The sequence below is a fragment of the Zalophus californianus genome, chromosome 10 (genome assembly GCF_009762305.2).
Source record: "Zalophus californianus isolate mZalCal1 chromosome 10, mZalCal1.pri.v2, whole genome shotgun sequence".
Classification (NCBI taxonomy): domain Eukaryota; kingdom Metazoa; phylum Chordata; class Mammalia; order Carnivora; family Otariidae; genus Zalophus; species Zalophus californianus.
Genome location: NC_045604.1, coordinates 28,863,008 through 28,887,958, shown reverse-complemented (window position 1 = coordinate 28,887,958; position 24,951 = coordinate 28,863,008). Strand labels below are relative to the sequence as shown.

General features: G+C 54.2%; 1 protein-coding gene across 1 annotated transcript; it reads right to left on the bottom strand.

Annotated features, from left to right (window-relative positions):
• Positions 1-838: 838 nt before the first annotated feature.
• CSRP1 (cysteine and glycine rich protein 1) lies at positions 839-23,831 on the bottom strand. The gene is made up of 6 exons (XM_027610956.1): positions 23,699-23,831; positions 12,587-12,705; positions 7,129-7,297; positions 6,090-6,219; positions 2,593-2,686; positions 839-2,110 (listed from the first exon to the last, which is right to left on the bottom strand). Exons 2-6 carry the CDS (start codon positions 12,696-12,698, stop codon positions 2,034-2,036), a joined length of 582 nt encoding a protein of 193 aa, XP_027466757.1. The 5' UTR covers positions 12,699-12,705; positions 23,699-23,831; the 3' UTR covers positions 839-2,033.
• Between the last annotated feature and the right edge of the window lie 1,120 nt (positions 23,832-24,951).

The following is a 24,951-nucleotide window of genomic DNA, read 5'->3' as shown; positions in this document are numbered from 1 at the left end:
AAAGGACATGAATTTGGGGGTTTGGGCAGAATGCTATGGACTGAATTTTGTGTCCCCCCAAAATTTATCTGTTGAAACCTAATCCCCAGGGTGATGGCATTGGAGGTGGGGCTTCTGGGAGGTGATGAGGCCCTAAGGACAAAGACCTCAAGAATGGAATTGGTGCCTTTATAAAAGAGGCTCCAGGGAGCTTCCTTGTCTCTTCGGCCATGTGAAGACACAGCAGAAAGATGGCTGGCTATAAATCAGGAAGCAGGCCCTTACCAGACACCAAATCTGCCGGCGCCTGATCTTGGACTTCCCAGCCTCCAGAACTATGAGAAATACATTTCTGTTGTTTATAAGCCACCCAGTCTATGGTATTTTGTTACAGCAGCCAGAATAGACTAAGACAGGGCCTGGACCTCGCAGCATGCTGAGCTAGGCCCCTCCATGCCATCCCTCCCGGGCAGAAGTAAACTTTCTGGACGTGACATGAGAGTTCCTCTGGCTGAGTTCCCCTCCCGCTCTGGGGTTTTCCAAGCTGGAAGAAGTTCTGAGCACAGCTTTGGGGCCTTGCTGAGCCCCTCAAATGCCAAAGCCCACACAGTTTTCACACCCAGATGTAGGAGTGGGGGTTGCCAGACAGGGCAAGGCAGCAGGACTGGGCTGGTCGGGTCATTCCGGGCAGTGTGGTTCAGTTAGAACAGATACTAGAAAGTAAGCAGCCCTTAGAAAAACAGGAACAAACCATATTTACTTCCACCTAACCTCCTGCTAATTTGATGGCTCCAATGAATGATCCCTCCCAGCCCTGTGGTTCGCCATACTTCACAGACACGGGATCAGGACGCCAGAGTTCTGTTCTAAGAGCTTTATTGACCAGATGAGAAGTCAGCTTGAACACAGCTCGGGCCTGCAGCCCCTCCACGTGACTCCTCCATATAGTGTTGTCCTTTCAGTCACTGGGAGCAGCGAGACCCAGCCCCTCCCCTTCCTCCTGCTGCTCCTGACCTGGGGCCTGCAAGGGATGGGGGGTGAAGAGGCCAGAGAAGGGTCCCTGGAGAAGGGTGGGGTGGCAGGGGCAAGGCCCCGAGTGGGCAGGCAGGTCCTGAGGACTGGGCACATAGGGAAGGGATGTCCAGATGAAGCCTGAAGCTGTGTGTGCCTCCCTCCACATCTGAGGGTCGAGCAGGAGTGGTGGGAACAGGGCACCGGCCTGGTCTGTGCTGGGACAGGGAGGAGCTATCACCACAGCCTCGGGACCCGGGTTTCGGGGCGGAGCTATTTACCCTCAGATTTGGGCCACTGATAAATGAAAGTGTGTGTTGGGAGGTGTTTCATCCGGGCCTCTGCCAAACAAGGAACTAGATGCCTGGGGAGGTCAGACCACATCCTGACTTCGGTTCCTCAGAGCTGAGTTCTTTTCCTCACCCCCAGGGGGAGGACACCGGGTCCCCAGAGCCTCAGAGGCAAGAGGCCTAGAGAAGCAAGTAGCTCCTATAGTCCATGACCCTGTCTGTATGCCCTTCTGCATCCACAGTGAATTCCCGAGCTGGAACTCCCCAGGCCTATTCCGAGGGACACCAAGAAGCCCACCCTCTTACCCACAGAGGAGAATCCAATGAACCACCAGCTTCCTCTGCCCCATCTTGTTCCCGCTTCCCCCTCCCCTGGGCCTCCTGTTCCTCTGGGATCCGAGATGTGGGCTCAGGGATCTTGGCAGGTTGATGACGGACACTCAGCCTAACAGGCTGAGAACAGAGGACTGTGGGGTGGGGTGTGGGGAGAAGGGCCCAGTCCCACCTGCACTAAAACACTGAGGTCTCCTGCTGGTGATGGTGTCAGGTCCCAGGAAGAGGGAGCCCCGTAGAGGAGTGGGATCTCAGGCAGACTCCAAACCAGAGGGAGCCAGACACCCAAGTTCAAGTCATTAGTGATGTGTGGCAGGGCTGAGAGAGGGAGGAAGGATCCTGGAGGTCGCCAAGGCTGCTGGGAAGGGAATGGCGATGAAAAGCACAGGAGTGAGCAGCGTGAGGTGGATGGCAGCAGCCTCACTCAGAGTGGACCAAAGCCCCAGCTCCTTGCCCAAAGCCAAAGCCCTTGGGTCCGAAGTTTTTCGCGTAGCATCCTGCCGAGAGAGAAGGGGTAAGCCTGGCTCCTCTTCCCCCAGGCCACACCTCCCAGCCCTCCCACCAAAGATCCTCCACCCTGGGCACCTGGTCAGGCCTCCAGAGCAGCAAAATCCACCCAGCGCCCCTCACCTCTGTAGCACCCCGAACCCTGGTAGTGAGGAAGATCTTGGCTCCACATTATGGCCATTTCCCCTACTGCTGAAATTATAGGAGAAACACTATCTGCTGTCAGGGCATCCGACTAGGAGTTAGGAAGCCAGGTCCTGGCCCCACCCTGCCCGTATCTGCCATATGATTCTGGCCAAGTCCCTTTTCCTTCCGGGCTTGTCTCCTCATCTGTAAAGTGAAGGGTCACACTAGAAGCTCCGGAATTGACCCCAAGGCCAGGAACTGGGTTTACGTTTAGCAAGGGCATAACTGGTTAGCCCCCTACCCCCTCAGACCTCTCGACCCTTGCATTAGAAGTGAAACCACCCACCTTTGCAGTAAATCTCGCCATCCTTGTCAGCCAGGGTGGTGGACTCAAGGCCTTTGCCACACTTGGCACACCGGAAACAGGACTTATGCCAGGACTGTGCAGGGAAGGAAAGTTAATGTTGCCTCCAGGGACGAGGGTGTCCCCTACCCCACAGCCCCATTCCCCTTGACATAATGACAGTGGAAGTGTTCAAGACGCTCCCGAAGTCTGCTCAGCTGGTCCTGCTGGGAGGACGTGGCCCATGGGGCCAGGCAGTGGCCGAAGCAGGCCACGGACCACACGCGACCTCACGTCATCTTCAAGGAAGTGTTGCAATGGCTGGGTGGTGAGTGGCACCAGCTGCACCACAAAGGGCAGGTGAGGGGCTGGGTAGCTGTTTCCTCCACAGGTATGCACAAGCCTTCTCCAGACCCATCCTGCCTGGGGATCAGCGGTGTGGGCATGGGCTTCAGGCTCGTCCTGGAACTGCCACCTACTAGCTGCACAGCCTCTGCTCTTTCCTCCTCCGGGAGACCCCCCCCCCCGCCGCCCACCCTGCAGAATGGTCGTGAGAACTGCATATCCACACACGGTTGGTGCCCAGCCACGGTGCAGGCTACTGCAACTGGGATTCGTCTGAGCCAGCCTGGGCCCTGAAGTTCTAACACTGGGCTCCTTGTTTGCCTGGAAACCATTCCCTCTTGGACAGGGGGCTGGTGGTATCTCCCTGGCTCAGTGGCTGAGAGGATTAGACCGCGTGAGCAATGTGACGTGCCTGGCACAGGCCTGGCCCAGAGGAGGCCCAGAGCCAATCGTATCGAGTATTACTCTGGAAGGAGAAGGGGTCTGTGAAGTGCACTGAACTCAGCAGGGCAAGGCCTGAGGAGTGCGGCTTCTCCAGGGGCCACAGAAGTCCCTTTGTGGGTCTAAGAGGAACCTGCTGAGAGCCTGCCAGGGAAGAGGAGGGCCTGGGTTTGCACACGGTGATGGGAGCCAGCACAGACGCGAGGACCTCTCAGCACCCTGCTGCCGTTAGCAACAGCTGAGCACGCTAGGCCCCTGACGTATAGACAGCTCTGCAAACCCGGGAAAGCCAGGGGCAGGCAGCAAGCGGGCAGGACCAAACAAGGCCTTTTAAGGTCAAAGAGAGTCCCTCAGCACAGCCTGGGCTGGAGAATGAGAAAGGAAGCTGGATCCCCTCAGATTTCCTGGCTGCCTGACCTATGCACGCTGGCTCCTCCTCCCAGGCCTCGGGGACAGCGGACGGCAAAGTCCAGAAAGCTGAGATAGGCAGGCCCTCCCAGCACCTCAGGAGCCTCCCAGCCTTCGCCTTCTCCTCTGGGGAGCAGGGTTTGCTACACCAGCTCCCCAGGCGCGAGCGAGCCGGGCTGAAGCGCATGCGGACCACCACCCACCCCTCACGTTGCCTTGCCCACCCTCCAAATAAGCTGGATCCCTTTGCTCACTCATTCAGCACCCAAAAGTACCCCTGTTCCTCGATATTTCTTTCCTGGCCAAGGCCAAAGAGAGGTGGGAGCTTCTCCCAACCTTTTCTGCTTGAACATAAAATTCTCTTATCCCCACCCCGCAGAAGTTACAGCCTTTACTTAGACCCTGTCTGGGTAATGAACATAGTGATTCTTAGCTATTTTTTATAACTTTCGAATCTCCTAGTGAGACACTATGAGCAGAAAAAGATACCAACTGCATAATAAGATTAATATCTCCCGTTTTCATATCATTTAATCCATGGCAAGGATCTTCATTTTGACCTCACAACAATCCCCCAAAGTACACAATAACAGTAACAATAGCACCAACAGTAACAGCAATGGCCAACGTGTCCTGAGCACACCCTGGGCGCTGCACTGGGGGCTGTGCTGGGCGCCCCATGTGCAGTATCTCCTTTATTCTGCAAAACAACTTAGTATGATGTGACTGTCATTTGCTTCGCTTTACAGATGCAGATGGAGGCTTAGAAAGGTTAAACAATTTGCCCCAAGTTACACAACTAATAAGTGGCAAAACTAAGGGTTGTCTAGGGTCCAAGGTCTTTTTTTTTTTTTTTATAGTCATTTTGAAGATTTTATGTATTTGAGACAGAGTGTGAGCAGGGGAAGGGGCAGAAGGAGAGAGAGAGAGAATCCCAAGCAGACTGCCCACTGACCATGGGGACCAAAGCAGGCTGATCCCACGATTCCTAAACCATGACCTGAGCTGAAACCAAGAGTCGGACGCCTCACTGACTGAGCCACCCAGGCGCCCCCAGGGTCCAAGGTCTTAATCATGGTGCCAGGATTCATGACAGCTGTGGAAATGGGTTCAAAGAGGTTAAGTGGCCCAAAGCAGAGTTAACAGTGGTAACAGCACGAGCTTCCGAGTTAGAGGGACCTGGGCTTGACTCCTAGTCCAGCCACTGCCTTGCTGGAAGATCTGGGCAAATTAACTTAATGCCTCTGACACTCAGCTTCTTCACCTGTAAAATGGGGATAATAATACCTATCTCCAACCGTGACTGTCAAGGTTGGAGCCTGCTATGGTCTAGATGATGTGGCCTAAGTGTCAGTTCCCCATCCATTGGTCCTGGGCCCCTTCCTCAAGGTGGAAAAGACTTGAAAGCCAAGACCCAAAGCCAGAAGAGCTGCAGACAGGCTCTTGGCTCAGCTGTTCCAGACGCTTGCTATGTGACCTTGGCCGAGTCTCTCCTCCATCTGGGCCTCTCTGGCCATAGACTGAGGATGCCTCTTCCATGATTCTCTGACCACTAGTCTGGTGGATTACCAGTTCTCCTGCCTCTTCTCCACTGCAGCCTCTCTGGGAGGCGGGATTGTCTCACTGGGACGGGGGCTTGTTACAGTGCTTCCTATTGTGCTCTGGGGTTGGGGGTCCACAGGGGAAGGCATACATGGCAGTCAGAAATAGTTTGCAAAAGTGTCCCAGGAGGCTCTGATCAGCCCTGAACCTTGAAAATCTCTGCCCTGGGGGTACATGGATGTACATGTTTTTCCCAGAATCCAGGTCTTACAATATGGAATGTATGTGGGTTTTCCAGTGGCTCTTAACATTTTGGGGATCACAAATCCTTTTGAAAATCTGATGAAAATTGTGGATCTTCTTCCCAGAAAGAGACATGTTCCCACAAAATTTTGCATATACTTTTAGGGGGCTTGTAGCTCCTTTGAAATGCATCAGATTGATCTTTACAACTCCCTATAAATTGCACATAAGCATTTAATAATCAGTTTCATCAGTGGTGGGCCTGTTATCCTCATGAATAAGAATGCTGGCCAAGCCACCTCTCCCTGGAGCCTATGTGTGCCTTCCTCAATCCTTGCAGACTGGAAGGCACAGGGACAAGCAACACACAGGGACGAAGGGTTATTCCTTCCCTAGAAGGGAGGGAGTTAAAGCCCAGTGCTCACGCTCTCTTGATCAGATCCAGGACCGACTTATAAAGTTCTAGAACCCACATTTTAAGAAGGCGTCTCCCCAGCCCATCTCCCCGGAAGCCACCTTACCTTCCCGGCACCAATCACCTTCTCAGCCGCATAGACTGCCTGGCCGCATCGGGGGCAGCGCTCGGATCCGCCAATCTTCTGTGCAAACTTGGAGGCATTGGGGTTGGTGGTGGGCCTATGGCCAGGGGCCCTGTGTGGGCAAGGACGTGCGGTGAGACAAGTAGGGCTGGCCCCGTGTGGCCATGACCCCACCTTCATCTCACACCAGTAGGGGGCGGCTCTCCCAACCAGGACCTCCAGGGTGCTCTTCCATTTTACAGATGGACAGACCCAGGCTCAGCACAATGCTGTTTTCACCGAAGCATCCTACTGCCCTCCACCACTGAGTTAAAACACAGGCATCAGGGAGCAGCTCATTTGCTAAGAATTGCCCTCCTCTGTTCCCCATTCTTGCAGCCTGCCTATTAGATTCTTTCCAGGAGAAATCTGCTGACAAATCATTCCCTCTGGGGCAATGACCTTGGCTAAAATGTGCTCACTCATCTGTCATTTCTGTACATGCCCCTCAAGGTCAAGATGCTGGCCAGGCAGACCGCCAATAGCCACTGTTTCAACAGGTCAGAGGTCAGTGGGTGCCAGTGAAACCCTGCCACATTTCCAAGGAAGGGAGATGGCTGCCCCTTAGTGCAGGGGTGAGAGATGGTGAGAGAAAGAGGCAGTTGGGGCGGTGTTGCTACTTCTGAGCCCAGCTCTGTGCCCGTGGGACCCCCGGCCAGGCCACTGAGCCTGGGCTGGGGTTTCTCATCTGAGAAAAGAGGACATTGGACCAAGTAATTCTTGGCGCCCCTCCACACTCTAACCCCTCTGTAAATATAGGCTGCACTCTTCACACAGGGAGGAGCCTCGCCTGCTTTATTTCCCGCTGGACCCTCAGGAACTCTCACTGGCCTGACCCCCAGTGGGTGGCTCCAGGACTTCCTTGGAGATCAATGGCTTTCTGAACCTTCGACGGCTGAACCAGAAGTGGTTGCAAATGTGTGCGACACGGGGGTGGGAGGGGAGACCTCAAGGAAGGGGGTGGCGAGACTCTTGTACTCACTCCTCGTGCTTGATGCCCAGAGACTCCCCCTTGTCGGTGCTCAGCGTGCCTGCACCCTGCCCGTAGCCATAGCCTTTGGGCCCGTACTTCTTGCCGTAACAGGACTTGCAGTAGATCTCCTCGCCGTGCACGGCCACGGTGGTGCTGTCCAGATTCTTCTTGCAGACCACTGGGGAGGGAAGGGAGCATGGTGAGCTGGCAGTGGGGGGGAGCTCCTTGCTCACTGCAACACCTCCGCCACCCACCCACCCCACCGCTGAAGCTCTCCCGGCACTCTGAGAGAGAATATCCTGATCTTCCAGGAGCAGCGTGGAAATGGAAGTCAGATGGCCAAGGAGCTGGGAGCAGGGAGGGAGGGGATTTTCGTGGCCTCATTCTAGGAATGCCGGTCGGCTGAGCCACCTCTCGCAGGAGCCCACGTGTGCCTTCCTCCGTCCTCTTCACCCTCAGCCCTCGCCAGGCTGTGGTGCACCCCAGGGATCATCCAAGGCCACAGCCTAGGCTGACCCCAAGCCACAGGAAACCTGAGGGCCTTCGCTCTGCTCCTGACAATGTATCCCAACAGGAAAGAAGAAAAAAGAAAGAAAGACAGTCCGGGTTTTCCTGCCTCCAGCAATGGACTCCTGAAGAAACAATCCATGCGTGCCTGTGGGGGCTGGGGCCGCAGGTGAAGTGATGCACCCCGAAGAAAAGAAAAGTTTCTTATTTACTAAGTACCCAGCATGGTGGGCCTTGACGTGAGATGCAGGATATGCTAATCACAACAGTATCTGGAGGTTCTGATCTCAGGAACCAGCTTGTCTTAGGAAGACCTGAGGTCAGACTCGGAAGAACTCCTGATTTCTAGGGTATCACCAATTGGAATTGGATGAGCTTCAGAAAGCCTGTGAGTTCGATATACTTTCCTGTGCCTGTCGGGGGCGGGGGGGGGCTGTGCCCAGCCATCCAGAGTGAGATGGTCGGAGCCTGGGGTCATGGCAGTCAGACTGCCCAAAATCAAATCTCAACTCTCTTTCTTTCCAGCTATGTGACTTCTGTGTGATGGGCAGGTTATTTTCCCTTTCTAGCCTCCATCTCTCCACTTGGTTCTTTTCGGGGGTTTTGTTTGTTTGTCTTTATTTATTTTTTTTTTTTTTTAAGTAATCTCTCCACCCAACATGGAGCTCGAACTCACAACCCCAAGATCAAGAGTTGCATGCTCTACCAACGGAGCCAGCCGGGTCTCCTTTTGTAAATGCAGACAATAATATCTACCCCAAAAGGTGGCGGGGAGAACTGAATAAGATCTTACGTGTAAAGTACTTAGCCCAATACCCTGTACACAGTAGGTGCATAATAAATGTTGGCTACTCTTATTAGTATCATGTAAAGTTCCTATCACGGGGACACAAGGGAGGAGGAAGAACAGGCCCAGGCCTCAGGAGATCATATGCTCCCAACCCCCACCTACTTCTCTCAAGAGGCTCATCCTCACCCTATCTGCTTAGGTCTTAACCTACAGTCCCAGTTTGGTTCTGTGATACCTTCACTACGGAGATTGGGTGCGCCCAACTGGACCATAGACTCAAACACGTCCTTCTGAAGAGGGAGCCTTCCAGAAACCACTAGAGGAGCCACGCCTCTCACCTCCCCCTGATCCGGCTCTCAGCTCAGCTCCGCACAACTTGCAGTCCTCGTGCCTTTAATGGGTCTGGCCCTCTGCCAGCTCCCGTCTTACCCTGAGCCCCAGGTTGCAGACTTCAGACTAAATAAGGGCCCTCTAGTCCCCCCCTTGAGATCCTCACCCCATTCCAGTGTTCTGGGCAGCCCAAATATGGACCTTCCCACCACCTCCCCTGGGGTTTAGCTCCTGGCGAGGAGGGAGAGGGAACAACAAGCCAAAGGGCTCCAACATTCCCTTCTAGGGCGGGAAGTCAGGAGTTGGCCTGGAATTGCTTCCTGTAAGACCCAAGTTGAACTGAGAATTCCAAAACCAGAGGGAAGGCAGAAAGCAGAGACAAGAACAGTTGGGGAAACAGAGGTCTCTTTTGAATGACCTTGCATGCAGGAGACCCAAGAGCTCAGCCCAGAGGAGACAGCAGGGCCCACCAGTCGTTAACGTCCAGGCGGCTCCCTGCAGTGCCAACGGAGCCCTGACTTCCAGATCTGGTGTGAAGACCACCCTGCCAGTTTCTGCCCTGCTTTTTCTCCCCCTGGCCCTCCTGCCCACCATGGCCCACCTTCAACACCTTACCCAGGCCCTCCACCCTTCTACCTCCATCCAGGCAATATAGTCTGGTCACCTGGAGGCTCTACCAAAAACTCAACTGAGGGGAATTTTGAATGAAGGCCTAAATAAATTTCTACCAAATGATGTTAAGATAAAAAAAAAAAAAAAAAAAGACTTAGGTATGGTTAGTTATGCATTTGTTGGAAAAATGTCCTTCCAGATGCCACAGGCTCAGTGAGGTCTTCTGATGCTATTTTGAAATATGCGCAAGAGGCAGTCCCAGGTGAGAGGTCAGAGGCCCCCTCACCCCACCACAAAACAGAGAGGGATTCTCTCTGGAAGGAAAACCAAGGCCCACAAAGAAGTTCAAGCTCACAGAATTAGCCAGAAGCAGGGCCAGGTCAGAACCAAGCCTGATTTCCAGACCTGGTTGTTTTCTGACTGCCTAAGGTCCCTTTCAGGAGGCCAAGCCTGTGGGACCAAGAGGGTGAAAACTGACAACAAACTTCAGCCTGTGGGTGAGGAGATTCTGGTGTCAGAGGGCGTGCAGGGCTTCTCTGAGCTTCCCCTGTGCACTGGGGTTCTGGAAAACAGTGCAATTTCATCAGTCAACCACCATTAGGCCAGACCAGGTGTAGTTTTCCACAGGGCTGGCTGTTCAACCTGACCTGCCCAGTAGGGAGTTGGCTACGGTTCAGAGAAAGGCATGCAGCCTCAGGGTGGGCCCCCAACTGCAGAGCTGAGCTCTCCTGCCTGCTAGCAGGAACTGGCCACCCCTACTGAGGCCACCGGAGTAGACTTCAGGCCCTCTCTGTTCCTGCTTCCAGGTCAAAGGCCAAGCCCAGGGCAGAGGCCATTCTCCCTGACTCTGTTACATCCTCCTGTCTTCCACCTGTCTGTCTCAGGCCCTCAGGAAAGGGAATGTAGGTGCCACACTGACTAGAAGCCAGAGCCAAGGACCCGAATGGTCAGAGGCCCAGACAGCAAAGGGACTATGGCCCTAATGCCACCTAGGCCCATACTCTGTGAGCCTTAGGAAGGAAAGCGCCTTCAGAAGAAACTTAGAAGGAACGTCCTTTGATTCTCAGTGTCGTTCTAAATTCTTGAATTCAAGCTGGACACTTATCACCCACTGCTCTGAAAGAGAGAAGCGATGCTCCTTCCATCGATAAACAAATCATCAACAACCTGCTGTGTGCTCAGTGCTGTTCTGGCACCAGGAATCGGCAAGCTGTGGAGACACCTGGTTGCCGGGAGCTCTCTGAGCTCGGATACCCAGAAGGCTGGCCTGGAGACCCCAGGGCGACACGAGACTGCTCCCTATGCTGTTACTTTCATAACACCCCCTCCCAGCCTGGTCCCCAGCCTGACTTTCCACAGCTGTTTCTAATCCTCCACACCCCTTCACACCCTGCCCTAGGCCTGCTCCCTTCTTCCTATGCCACCCCCTGAATTCCTGCCTTCCCCCAACTGCCACCAACAGCTACTCCTCCACGAGCAGGACCGAGGCCTCTCAGTTGGCCTCTTGTAGTGATTAAGCAACATGTGAGAGCAAAGACAGAAGCCCTATGGACCCCAGCAGCCCAGACCCTCTTCCTGCCAATGCTGAACCCTCTGAAAAAATAAACGGCTTGAAAATTCCTAAGCGCAGTAAACTGCTGATAACAAGAAGCCGCTGTTTGCGGCCTCCTCTGTGGGCTACAGGCCAACAAGGCCCCACTGGGGCTCATTTACTCCTGTTCATCAGATGCAGCTCTTGGGTGGCCACTCCGGCTGGCTGTGCAGGGTGCGGGGAGGGCCCCTGCTGCCCTGTGCTGGGTGCCTCCCAGCTGGGTGGCCCGGAAGAGATCTGGTGAACATCCAGTGACCAGGTGGCCCTTGGTCCATCTGGTTCCTACTCTGGATCACAAATCACCTGGGAACAAAGTGGCCACGGACACTCCCAACTTTGCTTCATGTGATACGGGATGGATGGGACCTCCTTTCCTGGATCTCTCAGATGGGCTATGAGGTCTCCTTTATGTCACCACACCATGTTGTCTGCAGCTCCCTCAGCAGCACGTGTGTGCGTGCCTGTGTGTGCATGTGTGTGCTGACGCGTGTGCCTGTGTGTGCGTGTGCATGCATACGCGCGTGCCTGTGTGTGCGTGTGCGTGCCTGTGTGTGCGTGCCTGTGTGTGTCCAGGGCAGTGTCTATCATTTATCGAACATTCACAGTTGCGTTAAGTACTTTGTTTTCCAAGCTTCTTTCTGTTCGTTCTCACAACAACCCCATGAGGTAAGTATTATTAGCTCCCCTGTAATCTTGAGAAAACTCAACTAGGGAGAAACTGAGTAACTTGCTCATCAGCACACAGATAACCAAAACTGAACTCAGATTCAAACTCTGCCCGACTGGCTCCAGAAACCCAGGACTTAACTAAGACATTCCCCAGCCTCCGGCTCTGTCTGCCCTCACGGAAAACTCCTCTTCCTCTGACCAGGACCCTCTGTTCTGATCACAGTGAACCAAATCATTTAGAAATGGGGGGAGGGGCGCCTCCTCGAGGCACCGCTTCCTGGGTGCTCTGAAAACACCGTTGGGGTCAAGGATTCCTGGAGCCACTTGACGGCTCCCAGCTGCTTGCTGTCTGTTGCCCGGTTTCCTGCTCACCCGGGCTTGTGATTCGAGCCAGCTCCAGGTTACTGGGGGTGGATGTCAAAGATCTGTTTGCTCATCGACCTCTTATCCCAGGCTGTTGGAGCAAAATGGGAGGTGAGGGAAGTGACCAGGCTGGCCTGGTCACATCAGAGGGGCTGAAGAAGGGAGAACCCAGCTCTTCTTCCAGGCTCAGTGTCCCCATAAAGTTGCAGCCTCTCTCACCTTTTAACAAGGGATCATTTGGGTTCAAATTTGGGTAAAACTTTGGGCCCAAAGTGGTTTCCTCTTAAATGATGGCATTGTGGCAGGGAGAGAAAGAGAAAGCAGAGTGGAAAGTTTCCCTAAGCAAGTCTGGAAGCTTGGCTCCCTGCTCCAGAGCGGCTGCCGCCCCCACCAGCTCTAGCCAGTTCCTCCCCTTAGAAAGCAGCTTCTGAGCGGAACAAAGAGGCCTGTAAGTGTTTCCCTCCCCAGCTGTGCTCCAGCCAAATGTCAAGCTGTTTACATCCCATGGGGCCCGTCCCCTGTGGTTTTGACAGGCCCAGCCTGTGGGGACAGGCCCTGTCCCAGTCCCCACGGCAACAGCAGCAGGGCCCGGGGTGCATACTCACTGCACAGGAAGCAGGATTTATGGAAGCTACTGCCTTCGCACTGAACCTCTTCCGCGAAGTAAACCGTCTTCTGGCACACCCCACATTTCTTGCCTCCTCCCCAGTTCGGCATCCTGAAACTGGACCCAGACAGGGGAATTAGTTTTACGGGGAGCCGGAGACCCAGATTGCCCGTGACGGAAGAGCCACCGGCAGACCGAGGATGGCAAGAGGCAGGCAGGGCACCTGTGGGGGCCCCCAGTCCTGGCTGGGCACTTCCTCCTGATGGTTCTCCACGTCCTTCTCAGACTGCCACTCGGGGGCTTCCTGCCCCAGTGCCAGCAACAGACAGTCACTGAGCCACTGCTGTATTTTCAGCGCGGGGCCAGGCACTCTAAATAAGCATAAGATACCGGGCTCTCCAAAGGAGGCTGTGGAAGCAAGACATTGAACCCTCTGCTACGTGCATCAACAGGGGTGAATCTCACCAAGGTCTGTTTGAGCCAAAAGAGCAGATACACTAGAATTCACAAAACACAAATCATCTGTGGGAGGTTCACAGACAAAATTCATATTGTCAAGGGATGAACCCACGGGTGGAAAAGTTATAAAGAAAAAGCAAGGGAAGATGATCACAAACTATTATCTTAGACTTGTTACCTGTGAGACAGGGAAAGGCCCAGAGCTGTGTGGGGGTCTCCAGAGGGGCTGCTAAGGCGCTGACAATATTTTTTCTTAACTTGGGGGGTTGTCCCATGGGGGCTCACTTTACAATTATTCTTTGAACTATACACGAAGGTATTATATGCTCCTTTATATGTAAGATACAGCTCACCAGAAATTTTTTTAAGCCGGGGGGGTGGGCGGGAAAGGGGTAGGCACACAGGGCACAGTTCTCCAGCCTTAGAGCCTATTAGAATCGGGAGTGCACGGGGCGCCTGGGTGGCTCAGTCTGTGAAGCATCTGCCTTTGGCTCAGGTCATGATCTCCAGGTGCTAGGATCCATCCTGGCATCAGGCTTCCTGCTCAGTAGGGAGTCTGCTTCTCTCTCTCTCTCTCTCTCTCTCTCTCTCCCCCCCTCTACGCCTTCCTACTGCTCATTCTCTCTCTCTCAAATAAATAGATAAAATCTTTAAAACAAAAATTGGGAGTGCAGGGGGGCTTCTGCAAAATCAGATTGACCAGTGCCACCCAAGACCCCAGGGGAAGTACAGGAATCTAGATATTTTTTTAAGATTTTATTTATCAATTTGACAGAAAGAGCTCAAGCAGGGGGAGCAGTGGGCAGGGGTAGAAGGAGAAGCAGACTCTCCGCTGAACAGGGAGCCTGATGCGGGGCTCGGTCCCACTCGGGGTTGCATCCCAGGACCCTGGGATCATGACCTGAGCTGAAGGCAGACGCTTAACCGACTAAGTCACCCAGGCATCCCAGGAATCTGGATTTTTAATAAGCACCTCAGGTGAGTCCAAAGCTGGCAGCCTGAGACCAACTTTGAGATGCTCTAGGTATTGGTTCTGAGTTGAGGTCTTGATACCAGACAGGTTGGGTCCAATTCTGAACCCCACTCACTGGCTCTGTGTGCCTTGGGCAAGGTAGTTGTCTTTCTAAACCTTGATTTCTGCATCTGTAAAATGAGGATAAAAACAAAAGCTATTTCACAGATTTTTTCTGGGGATAAAATGAGGTCTGGCACGTCAAAGGCATGGTACAGTGCCTGGCCTATAGTTAGCGTTCACTAATTATTATTATTTTTAAAAATCTTATCTATGTATTTTTTTAAGATTTTATTTACTTATTTGAAAGAGTGAGTGAGAGAGAGAGAACGAGAAGGGGGAGGGGCGGAGGGAGAAGGAGACTCCCCGCGGAGCAGGGAGCCCAATGCAGGACTTGATCCCAGGACCCTGGGATCATGACCTGAGCTTAAGGCAGATGCTTAACCGACCGAGCCACCCAGGCGCCCCTGCATTCACTAATTATTATTAACGCAGGAGCCCAAGACTGCAGGAGAGGCCGTGTTCCAGGTTGGCACTGATGCACCAGAGACCGGCACAGCAGGTACCTGCCATGGAAACTTGGAGAACAGAGATCCCCTCAGGCTGATGGGGTCAGCGTCTCTCCTCCCATTTCACTCCTCCGTTCAACACACGTTACTGGAGGAGGCAGATGACAGAAGTTCACGGAGGGCGGGGTCCTGTGCAAGGTACAGGCGACCATGGGTACAAGATGGGGGATGAGGTAGCTCAGGATGTGGTGAGTATAGGATGATGCAGGGTGCTGGAAATGAAGGGGGACCGTGCCAGAGGGGGCTGTTGCCTCAGGACGCAAGGGAGCCTAAGGAGAAAACTCACCAGTTTTCTGTATCAGGAAATGTTGAAAACAGGGATGTGTTATCCAGAACCCAACTTCCTGGTGGTAGCAGCTAGAATCAATGTCAAGGACAGAGGGAGACATGGTTTCCACTGCTGGAGAGCTTCCCATCTGACTGTGGACACAGGCCTCAGCTCAAGAAGAAAGTCTAGGTCATGTTCACAACGTAGTCCCCACACCCTGCTCAGCACCTGGCATACAGGTGTTCCTATAGGCGATCAGGAAGTAGTTGAGGAAAGAATGATGGATGCTCTCATACTGAAAACCATAGCCAGGGCCAAGTTCTCTATGTGGGGGCATCTCAGCAGAGCCTAGAACCCAGCAGAGGTGCACAGTCAATGTGTTCAGGCTGACAAGCAGGGTTTAACGTGGGGGGAAGTGGTGTGGGTGGTGCTGGCTCATCACGGTCACTGGGGCTTGAATATCACAACGATCATGGGGATTTTCAGCAAGGTTTTGTCAGGCACATTTTCACTCCCTCTGCTTTGCCTCCCATATCTGAAAAGCTGGGGTTCCCTTGGGTCCCACCTTGGCCCCCTTCTGTCAAGAACTTCCGTACCCCTCTGGCCTTGGCCTCTCCCGCTCACACATCTAATTTCAGTGAGCATCTCCACCTGGATGGTCCACGAGTACCTCAGATTCAACGTGATGGACCTGAACTCATTGCCTTTTCTCAAACTTATTCTTTTTCTCAGCTTTTCCATTTTTGCTCATGGTACCACAACCATTCTCTCCATCACAAAGGAATTATTCCACTCCTGAGATTGTCGAGGGGCTCTTCCCCCTTCCGTAGCTGCACCCTACTGTGAGTTCCCTTTCACCCACTCACCCCCAAAACCAGTGCTGAGCCCTTTAGACTCTCTCCTCTCCGTTCTTCTTCCCCCCACCGTACCCCAGCCTCCTCACCTCTCCCTCATGCAGCCCATCCCATGCCGGCCCCCTGGAAAAGGACACCACGCCATATACACCTGTTTCTTGGCAACTACCTGATTTTCAGTCATGGCACATGGCCTGGACCTAACCTAAGCAGCCAAGGTTATTGGCTCAAAGATGGGCCAGCTATATATTTCAGACCAGTAAGACAGGAGGAGGCAGTTCTAGGGGCTCTGGAAGAAAAAGCATCCCGATCCTTTGAGAGAACTTCCTGGAAACAAGTCCCTCTTCCCCCAGTGAGGAGAGGGCTCTGAGATTGTTGTCCCAAGGGAGACAGGCAGTTCTGGGATGAAGCTGACAGCAGGGAAGACAGAGCTGAGAGACAAAAGAAACTGAGTCTGCAATGCATCATTAAGCCACCAAATTCAGCCAAACTTAAAGGTCAATCTATCTCTGAATTTTCCAGTTAAACAAACCAACAAATTCCCTCTATGGGTTTAAGCCTGTTACTTTACAATTGAATGCATCCCCAGAGAGACAGCAATTATGGTCATGCTGCTTCTGGAATCTCCTTCCTCTTCCATCCCCACTAGCAGCTCTAGATCTTTTTTGTGGAGGGCACCCCCTGCTCAAAAACCATCAATGCCTCCGGCTGGCTACCTGAGGGTAACCACACCCCTCACCTTGAGATTCTCCCCTGCACAGTTTCCTTTTCCCCCTGTCTCCTGTTACCATGCCTCACCCATCAGCGGGGTTGGTGATTGAATCGTGGTGTTCGCTCCCAGAACGCCCGGAGCTCATGCTCTGGCATGCCGGGAGTGCTCAGTCAGTGCCTGTGCTCAGAGCTGGGAGAGGCTGCGAGGAGGCGGACGGCCGAGGCTGGGGCCCATCATCCTATTCCACATGGGTCTAGACGGGCCACGGACCGCTGTGCAAGGCCAGTTTTCCCCTCCGCAGGTTCTGCGCCGACCACAGCTCCTCAGGCTTCGGCACATCACCGACGCCCCGCACAGGTAGGGTTTCTCTATGGGCGCGTGACTTCTCTCTGCCCTCCTCAGATAACCCCCACAGGGGCCTGAGCTCCCAGATCCCCGATCCCACCATTCATTCCCTCACTCCACTCTGCCCCGAAGATTCCAGGGGCCAGCTGCCTTGTAGAGCAAGAGCTCAGGGCTGCAACCCTACGATGGGCAGGGCAGTGCGGTGAGAAGAGTGACGTGTATTGCCGTCGGCCTCAGCATCAACCCTTGCCCCCCTTCGTGTAGCAGAACCCCAGCCACCCTCCACTGAGTGACTCAGGGGATGCGCTCCCATGCCCAGCTCTAGGGGTCCACCATGGCCATCCCATTCCCCTGCGGTGGCGGCTTCAAGGACAGGCAGTGACGTCTGAGGGGAGCTCTGTTCGGGAAGCTTCTGGAAAAACAGGCGTGTTCATCTAGAGCCACCACAGGTTCTCTTCTGCCTCTGAGGAGGTGACTAGGCCTCACCTCCAGGACTCCTGCAGCCAAGGAACCCCAACCGACAGACTACCATCGACGGCATGTCTGCTATGCACCAGGTTATGGACATCATCCCTTTCTTCCCACCTGGAGATGGGGAATATACGCCCACCCTACAGATAAGGAAAACAAGGCTCAGAGAAGAACAGAACTGGATTCCGATGAGGGTTTAGCCACCTCTGGGCCCTCTGTCACCCCAACTGTCAGTCTGTCGCCCCATCCTATATAAGAGTGCCGGCACACAGTAGGCATAGAAGACACCAATGCTTGGCTCTCTCCTCCCTTTCCAACCCCCTGAACTAGTAGGGACACACTCCGTGCCCCTAGGAATACCCCTAAGGGAGGAAAGTTCCCCTAACCATGTGGTTGGGAGCCAGTTCCAAGCAGTGTTTTGTTCCCAGATACAAAGCCCTTCTCCCCCTGGGGGAGACCCACAGCTCCACACAGGCCTCTCCTTGTTCTCCCTGGCTCCACGTCAGGGGCCCACATCCAGCAGGGCCCCGGGGAAACGGGAACATGGGCGGAGAATGGGTGAAACCCAAGGACCTGCCAGTGAGGAAAATCTGCCTGGGATGCCTCTGGGCTGTGCCATCCTTCGAGCCTGGCCATGACGTTGGGGGTCTCCTCTCGGGAGCCCAGTGGAGGAACAAGGGCTCCAGCACCTTGGGATAAAAAACAGTGGCTGTTCACTGACTGGAAGGGTCCCAGGCTGCCCCTGTGGATGGGCCCCCCCATCCCCTCTGCCCACAAGAGGACCCCTCCAGGGGACCTGCCTGTGGGGAAGAGTCTCAGCTGGAGGGAGCCCCGGCCACCTCCTTCCCTACAAGGGGCAGGGAGCGCTCTTCACCCCACCCCCGACCTCCTGCTCAGCCCCTTCTTTCTAACAGCCACATTCTAGCTATCTATCAGGAGGCTGATTGCCTTAAAAGGAAACCCATTTCTCAGAGTTTCTGGAGTACTTAGAGGGACACCTGGCTTCATCTCAAGTTCTGACTGTCCGACACCCCATGGGAGACTCTGAGGAGGAAAGTTCCCCAGGTCTGAGTTCAGGTGGGGGTGTTCAGTGGTGAGGGAAGTGGGTCTGGAGTCACCCATTCCTGGCTGAATGATCTTGGGCAATGTCCCTTCTTCTCTGAGCTTCAGTCTGCTCGTGTCTAAGGCGGCCTATACACTGGTTCCCTCAGACCCCCACTCGGAGGAGGCAATGAGAATGTATGGAAGTGACAGCACGGTGCCAGGCCAGATCTGCTGATCACCACTGACAGGGCTGGCCCAGGCAAGCTTCTCACCAGCTGTGGGGCCAGATGTTGACCATCCTTCCCAGCTAGTGCACATCTGGAAGGCACAAGGCTTGAGGAATAACATGCCAAACAGGGACCACGACTTCCTGACTCATCTGTCAGCCCAGCACACGAGACAAGCGACTTGCCCTTCTTTGGGCTTTAGTCCCTGCCACCCCCCTGCCCTGGCAACTTGAGAGGCAAGCAGAGGCTTGTGTCTTTATATCAAGTTCTTTTGTGTATTGCTCTTGGTGTTCAAGAAGCATTGCTATCTTCTGTAATCATATTCTCCACCTGGTGGGTTTCAGAGAGTTACATTCCCATTGGCAATTGAGGTCTGTGTTCTGATTTGGCCTACTTCACCATGTTGCTAATCTCAAAAGAGAATAGGGCTTGAATTTTCTGCTGAATGGCTAGAAACATCTGGTCAGCTATTTACCTAAAATGTCAGGATCCTGGGCACCTGGGTGGCTCAGTCGGTTAAGCGTCTGCCTTTGGCTCAGGTCATGATCCCAGGTTCCTGGGATCGAGTCCCGCTTCGGGCTCCCTGCTCCACGGGAAGCCTGCTTCTCCCTCTCCCACTCCCCCTGCTTGTGTTCCTGCTCTCGCTGCGTCTCTCTCTGTCAAATAAATAGATAAAATCTTTTAAAAAAAGAACTGTATCCAGATCTCAATCTTGAGAAGAGGGACTCAAGATGGCCGCTCACATAGCAGGAGAGAAATGCACAGGCCCTCATGTGCACAAATGTCATGAAAGTCGGGATGAGGTGATGGGTTCAGTGTGATCATGTTTCAAGCCGAAGGAACCATTTCAGAGACGTATAATCCTTAACAACTGGCCACAAGTGCCCGAAGGAAAGCCTCGTCAAACCACTGATTTGACAAACCATTCCTTGTCTTTATTTCTGCAGTGGAAAAATCCCAACTCTCCCATTTCAAAAACTCCTATTCCTTAGGGTCAAAAAGCGACTTCTGGGCCCAGAGCTCAGGTCCCCACCCACTTGGTCTGGTAGAGACCTGTCAGGTGTTTGTCGACTTAGAAATGCACTGCTTACATTACCTGAGCCAGGTACACAGGACAGCTGTCATCCCATCCAACCCTGCAACTCAGCCTCTTCCTCCACGCCCCCACATTAAGAGAGCAGCCAAGGAGAGAGAGGGAAGGGGGGGCCCTGCTGATCAGGGTTCAGAACCCATGTCTTAGAGGTGACACCTGAAAACCCAGGAAATAGACTTCCCCTGAAAGTAATGGTCACTGAGAGAGGGATTGATGGTCAATAAAGAAATGCCAATTTGTCACCAGCTTCCCACAGCCCCTACATGATTCCTTCACAACCCTGCCCATGGCACGGCTAAGCGGCATCTTTGCGCTATGATCACTCCAGGCCCCACGGTACCCCAGAACTTGACTGTCACTCAAGCTCAGCCCTCTCTCTGTGGCAGGAGTGTTCTCTTTCCACATCCATGTCCATGGCCCTCGCGTGATTGTGAGCTGACAAGTACAGTGCTATGCCCCTCCTGCTTGTCTTGTAATGCCTTTCCCCGCAGAGCTCTCCACCCTTGGGAGTTCAGACATCTGAAGGTCAACCAAGGTAGAAGAGCAGGAGGGTCTATGATTTTTTAAAAAATATTTCAAGACTAGTACAAGAAATCCTATAGTATAATAAGGCCTCACAGGCTACTCAACAGATCAAGTTTCTTTGGTTTTTTTCTGGAGTGATGTCAATGTAGAGTGGTAACAACTTGTGGTCCCATGCTGAAAGGTCTGACTGATGTTTCCTGGATTGATTTTTAAAAAGCAAAGCCAAATTAGCACTTAGACCTCATACAAACAGGTTGTCTGCAGCTGACTTCACAGGAAGCTCCATCCCCACGCCACCGCAATCCCCGCATAAAGAACCCCAGCACACTGGAGAGGGAGGGTCTGCTTGCCTGCTCGGGGCTGAGCCTATGCTCCAGCCTGCAAACCTTCTATTCCTTCCTCCTTTGTCACTACTGAGGAGGCAGACGCAGCCTTCTGGCCCTGGGGAAGCACTGGAAATGCCAGAGTCTGGAAATGCTAACTGCCTCCGTATTTACACACTTTACCATACATGGGAATTACTCAATGCCGACGTCAGACAAATTCCTGAGGAGCTGCGTAGTCCAGCCACGTCATTACCAGAGAAATTCCTAACAACTGGAAACCACAGGCAAAGCCTCTAGTACCCAGCACCCCCTCTCCCCATCCTCCCTACCCACAGCTAGCTGCTGAGTGTGTGTGTGTGTGTGTGTGTGTGTGTGTGTGTGTGTGTCTTTTTCTCAAGCAGTCTCTTTTCCAGGCTTCTTTTCTTTCCTGCAAACCTGACCTGGAAATTCAAGCACGCATCAGACCTGGTGGAAGCCTACCCACTAGGATCTGGGACCTAACATCCAGGGGTGTCTCTCCTCCCTGGCCATGGAGCAGAGTGGAGACCTAGAGGTCACGAGTTCTAACCCTGCCTCCGTCCACGTTCACAAGAGCAAAGCTGTATCTTCCTTAAGTACTTTATAAGCCACAGCAAAGCACTTTGTAAAGTGTATTTCATAAATGGCAGATAGTTCCTTACTAACTGATCTAGAAATCGGAAAGGTACAGGAGCAAAGAAAAATAATAACACAATCACTGAGCATGGGTTTGGAAGGAGTTTGCCTATGTTTGAATGGAGCCTCCATGACTAACCAGTTGCGCTACTGGGCAAGTTCCTTGTCACCCTGAGCTTCAGTTTCTTCATCTGTACAATGGGGAGCATTAGATTGTTCTAGATGATACACGTGAAGGACTTAGGCCCATCTCTGGCACATGGTAAGTGCAGTATCTGCTTATGATTACCTTAAGGGAAGGCCAACTCTAACACTTACTGTTCAGTTTTGTGACTCTCTAGATATTTGCCAATATGCCCAAGTAAGGGCAGATGGTTGACTTGGAGAAAAGGTCCTTTTGTTCTCCCTGGCAACTCTTTGTTTAGAAGACCTCACTGGCACCTCAAAATGTTTAATGCAGGACTCTTCAGTCCTCAAGCAAACCCACTTTTCACCATAAGCTGGGTTTCCATGAATATTTAAAACTTTGGCAATCTATCACAAAAGCCTTCCCGGTTTCCTCTCCCCATCAGGAGATCCACAGTCGATAAAAACTCTTGTTTCCCCCCTCACCTGGTTCTCAGTACTACTCACAGGGAAAAACTATTTGCAAGGTTTATGAGCGTCCAGTAGGGCCACTCAGCTAAAAGCCTGTATCTACCCCTTTCATTCACCAAATGTTTGCTGACCACCCTCCACGCGTCAACGCTACACTCCCAGGCTGCCACTCTGTTCCAGGGAGGACTGCCGGGCTCCAGAGGCAGATGTTTACAATTCAAAAAGGAAACACCCGGGCCAGGAGGAAAGGTACTGGGGCAGACCAGAGGCCAAAGGCTGTGGCACCCGTTTTCCACACTTTATTAGCAGCTCCGCTGCAGAGCTGGTGGGCCTGTTCTTGAGCTTCTCCCCTGCATCCCGTCCCCCCAAGACCCTCCGTACTGGGCAGTGTCCCCTTCCCCCTCGTGCAGCCCACACCACACCCTCTGCAGGATAAACTTCCTTCCTGGTCTAACTGTCCCCACCCCGGATATCCTCTCTGAGGCAAAGGGTCATTCCCTGGGAAGCTGTGAGCCGTGCAAGGCTGCCCTCAGCAATGATGGGACGACAACTGCCTGAGAGCAGTGGAGGGCTGAGCACTATCTCTCTTGAAGGAGATGACCCTGGGCTCCTGAGTCAGAGCCTGGCTAGAGAATCAGGAGGCACCTATTGAGCGAGAGCTAGGGAAGCTCAGCACCCCTGTCCCCAAATCCCAGAACCTGCACTCTGAGATGCCTGAGACACGGCCAGCACGTGCAGCCTCCTCAGCTTCTGGGAAGGAAGGGGGAGGACAAGAGAGAAGACAGTCATTGAGCGCTGCTGTGTTTCATGTCCCTATGCAATACATCCCCAAAGCACCATCCCCAAAGGAAAGCACTGAGCACTGAGAAGTTAATTCACTTGTCCAAGGTCACCAGTCTATTCAGTGGCAGATCCAACTGTCAAGACTGAGCCAGTCTGCCTTCCAAGCAATCTCTTATGGAGATGACTGGCTGCCTCTTCATGACACGCTTTCTACCGGTGCCCAGTGGATCTCCTCTGTGCCACTGCAACTGGATCCCAACGCAGAGCCCTCCCAGGGAGGGAAGGCCCTGCTGGTTCTTTCACCACCATGGAGCAGGGGGTGGGTGGCTGGAGCCCAGGACGCTAGGGAGGGGCCAAGCCCAGGCTCCTGCCCCCAGCCTAGACCCAGGTCCTGGTTAGCTCACAACAGCACAGGGACCAAGACCCTGCAGGATACTCCCCGGCCTGTGTGAGTGGATACGACACCTGCCTCAGAGGTAGTTCGGGGGGGAACCTATTGCCACTTACTTTAAATTTGCCCAACACCAGCTCCTTTCTTGCTCCCCAGCCTTCAAAGACTGAGGCCACCAAACACTGACGGGGGCGGGGGGCATAATCGTCCCCACCTAGCACCAAGACTTGGGGGTGGGGGCAGGTGAAATGTTCCATCTGGTTCTCGAGGAAGAGTGAAAACTGACACCTGAGCTCAGAGCACAGAGGCCCCAGGCTGGGCCCTGAAGCCAGATGTTTCCCCACCCCACCCGCGGGCACATTCTCCTCCCAGAGCAGGAGGGTGAGGGAGGGGGTGGCACGGATGCCCTCATCCCCCTGCGTACAATGAGCGTCAGTGGCACGCAGAATCGCGGATTGTTCTGCTGCCAGACCTGCAGGCGGTGGGGGAGCCGGGTCACCCCGGGTCAGGCGCACGCAGGAGCCCTTTGTGCCAGGACGCCCCGAGCCGGGAGCGCTGCTCGGGCTAAGTGCGGCCGCCTGTCCCACTCCCGCGGCCCGGGACGGCCGCCTGGCCGCACCGCTTTTCCTTCCAGCGCCCCGCAGCGCCCCAGCCGTGCCGGGCGGTCGGGGAAATCGGGCAGGCGCCGCGGGGGTGCCGCGCCGGGCCGGGGGCCGCACGGACGGGCCGGGCACGCGCGGCCCCGGGGCCCCTCCGTGCGCCCCCCCCGGGCGCACTCACCTGGCAGCTGGCTGAGCGGCGCGCGCGGGCGGGAACGCTCTCGGAAGCGGCGACTGGGTGCGCCCGGCCCGCGCCCCGTTTTGTTCCGCTCCGGGGAAGGCGTGTCCCGGGCCACGCCAACCAGTGGGCTTTGCACACTGCACCACACCAGGGCTGATGTCATGGCGCGAAGCCCCGCGGCGCTGCCCCCCCAGACCCGGGGCGGCCAGACGCGTGGGCAGGAGACGCCGGCTCTGCCCCGGCGGACCCACTGTGGGCCCATGTGGACCCACTGTGCGTCCCTCCGCTGCTGCTGCGGAGGCGTTTGGGGCAAGTGCCTGGACCTGTCGGGGTTTTCTTGCCGGCCAGATGCGAGATTGCAGATGTGAGCTGAGCGATCAGACTCCTGGTCAACTTGTGCCCCGAGTAAAAAGCGTGAGGGCATGGCTGGCGGGTGGGGGGTGGAGTCTTACTTTCGCATGTGCTGGTGGCAAGATGTAAGGGACACATTTGGGCGCCAGAGTAAGACAGGCCTGAGTTCTGATCTTTGCCCTTCCACTTACTAGCTGAAGCCTTGACCTAGACACCTAGCACTTACGGGCTTCAGGCTCTGCCTCTGTAAAAGGGGTATAATCCACAGGGGTGTTATGGGGGATAAAATGAGATCCTATGGGACCAGTAAGCCCTCAGCAGTGGCCCACCATATGAAAGATACTCAGCTGTTAACTCCTTCCTCCAACAGCTCTTGTCCCCTCAGCTTTCCCGCGTCTTTCCTACTACCCAAAGGAGAGCGCCCCACCCCCAAAAGTAGCAGTTCTGAAAAGTGGGTGCCTCCTGGGGGCTTTTCTCTGGTCCTCCAAGCTTCAGTATGACAGACACAGGCTCAGGCTACTCAAAGCTGCCCTTGGAGCAATTAGCAATGGGTATGGCACCTTCACCCAGTTCCCAGCCCTTCCTGTCTGCCTGTTATTGGCATTGCAGAGGGCAGAGAAGTTCACACCCTGCCGAGCTCCTGCTTCGACCAGGGTAGAACCTCCACCTCTTTCTTGGACTCAGGAACAGCCCAGAAACCCAATGCTCTGAACAGAGAAGGAGTTCCCCAGGGGCCCCAGGCCCAGGGTGGGGAGCAGAACCAGCTCTCAAGCCATTGCCACCCCCCCACCACCACCACCACCATGGCCCTGCGCTGCCCTGAGCAAGGAGCACTGCCCTCTGGGACTTGTGGACTTGGTTTCGGAGGAACATGGAGAATCCGAGAGGCTGATGTTCCCAGG

What these genes read in the sequence shown, in the direction of transcription:
- CSRP1 (XM_027610956.1), bottom strand. Translation starts at nt 12,698, where the DNA reads ATGCCGAACTGGGGAGGAGGCAAGAAATGTGGGGTGTGCCAGAAGACG. An exon ending in TAAATCCTGCTTCCTGTGCA is followed by an intron (nt 7,298 to 12,586) that starts GTGAGTATGCAC and finishes TTCCCTCCCCAG; the next exon opens with TGGTCTGCAAGAAGAATCTG. An exon ending in AGGTGATTGGTGCCGGGAAG is followed by an intron (nt 2,687 to 6,089) that starts GTAAGGTGGCTT and finishes TTCCCTGCACAG; the next exon opens with TCCTGGCATAAGTCCTGTTT.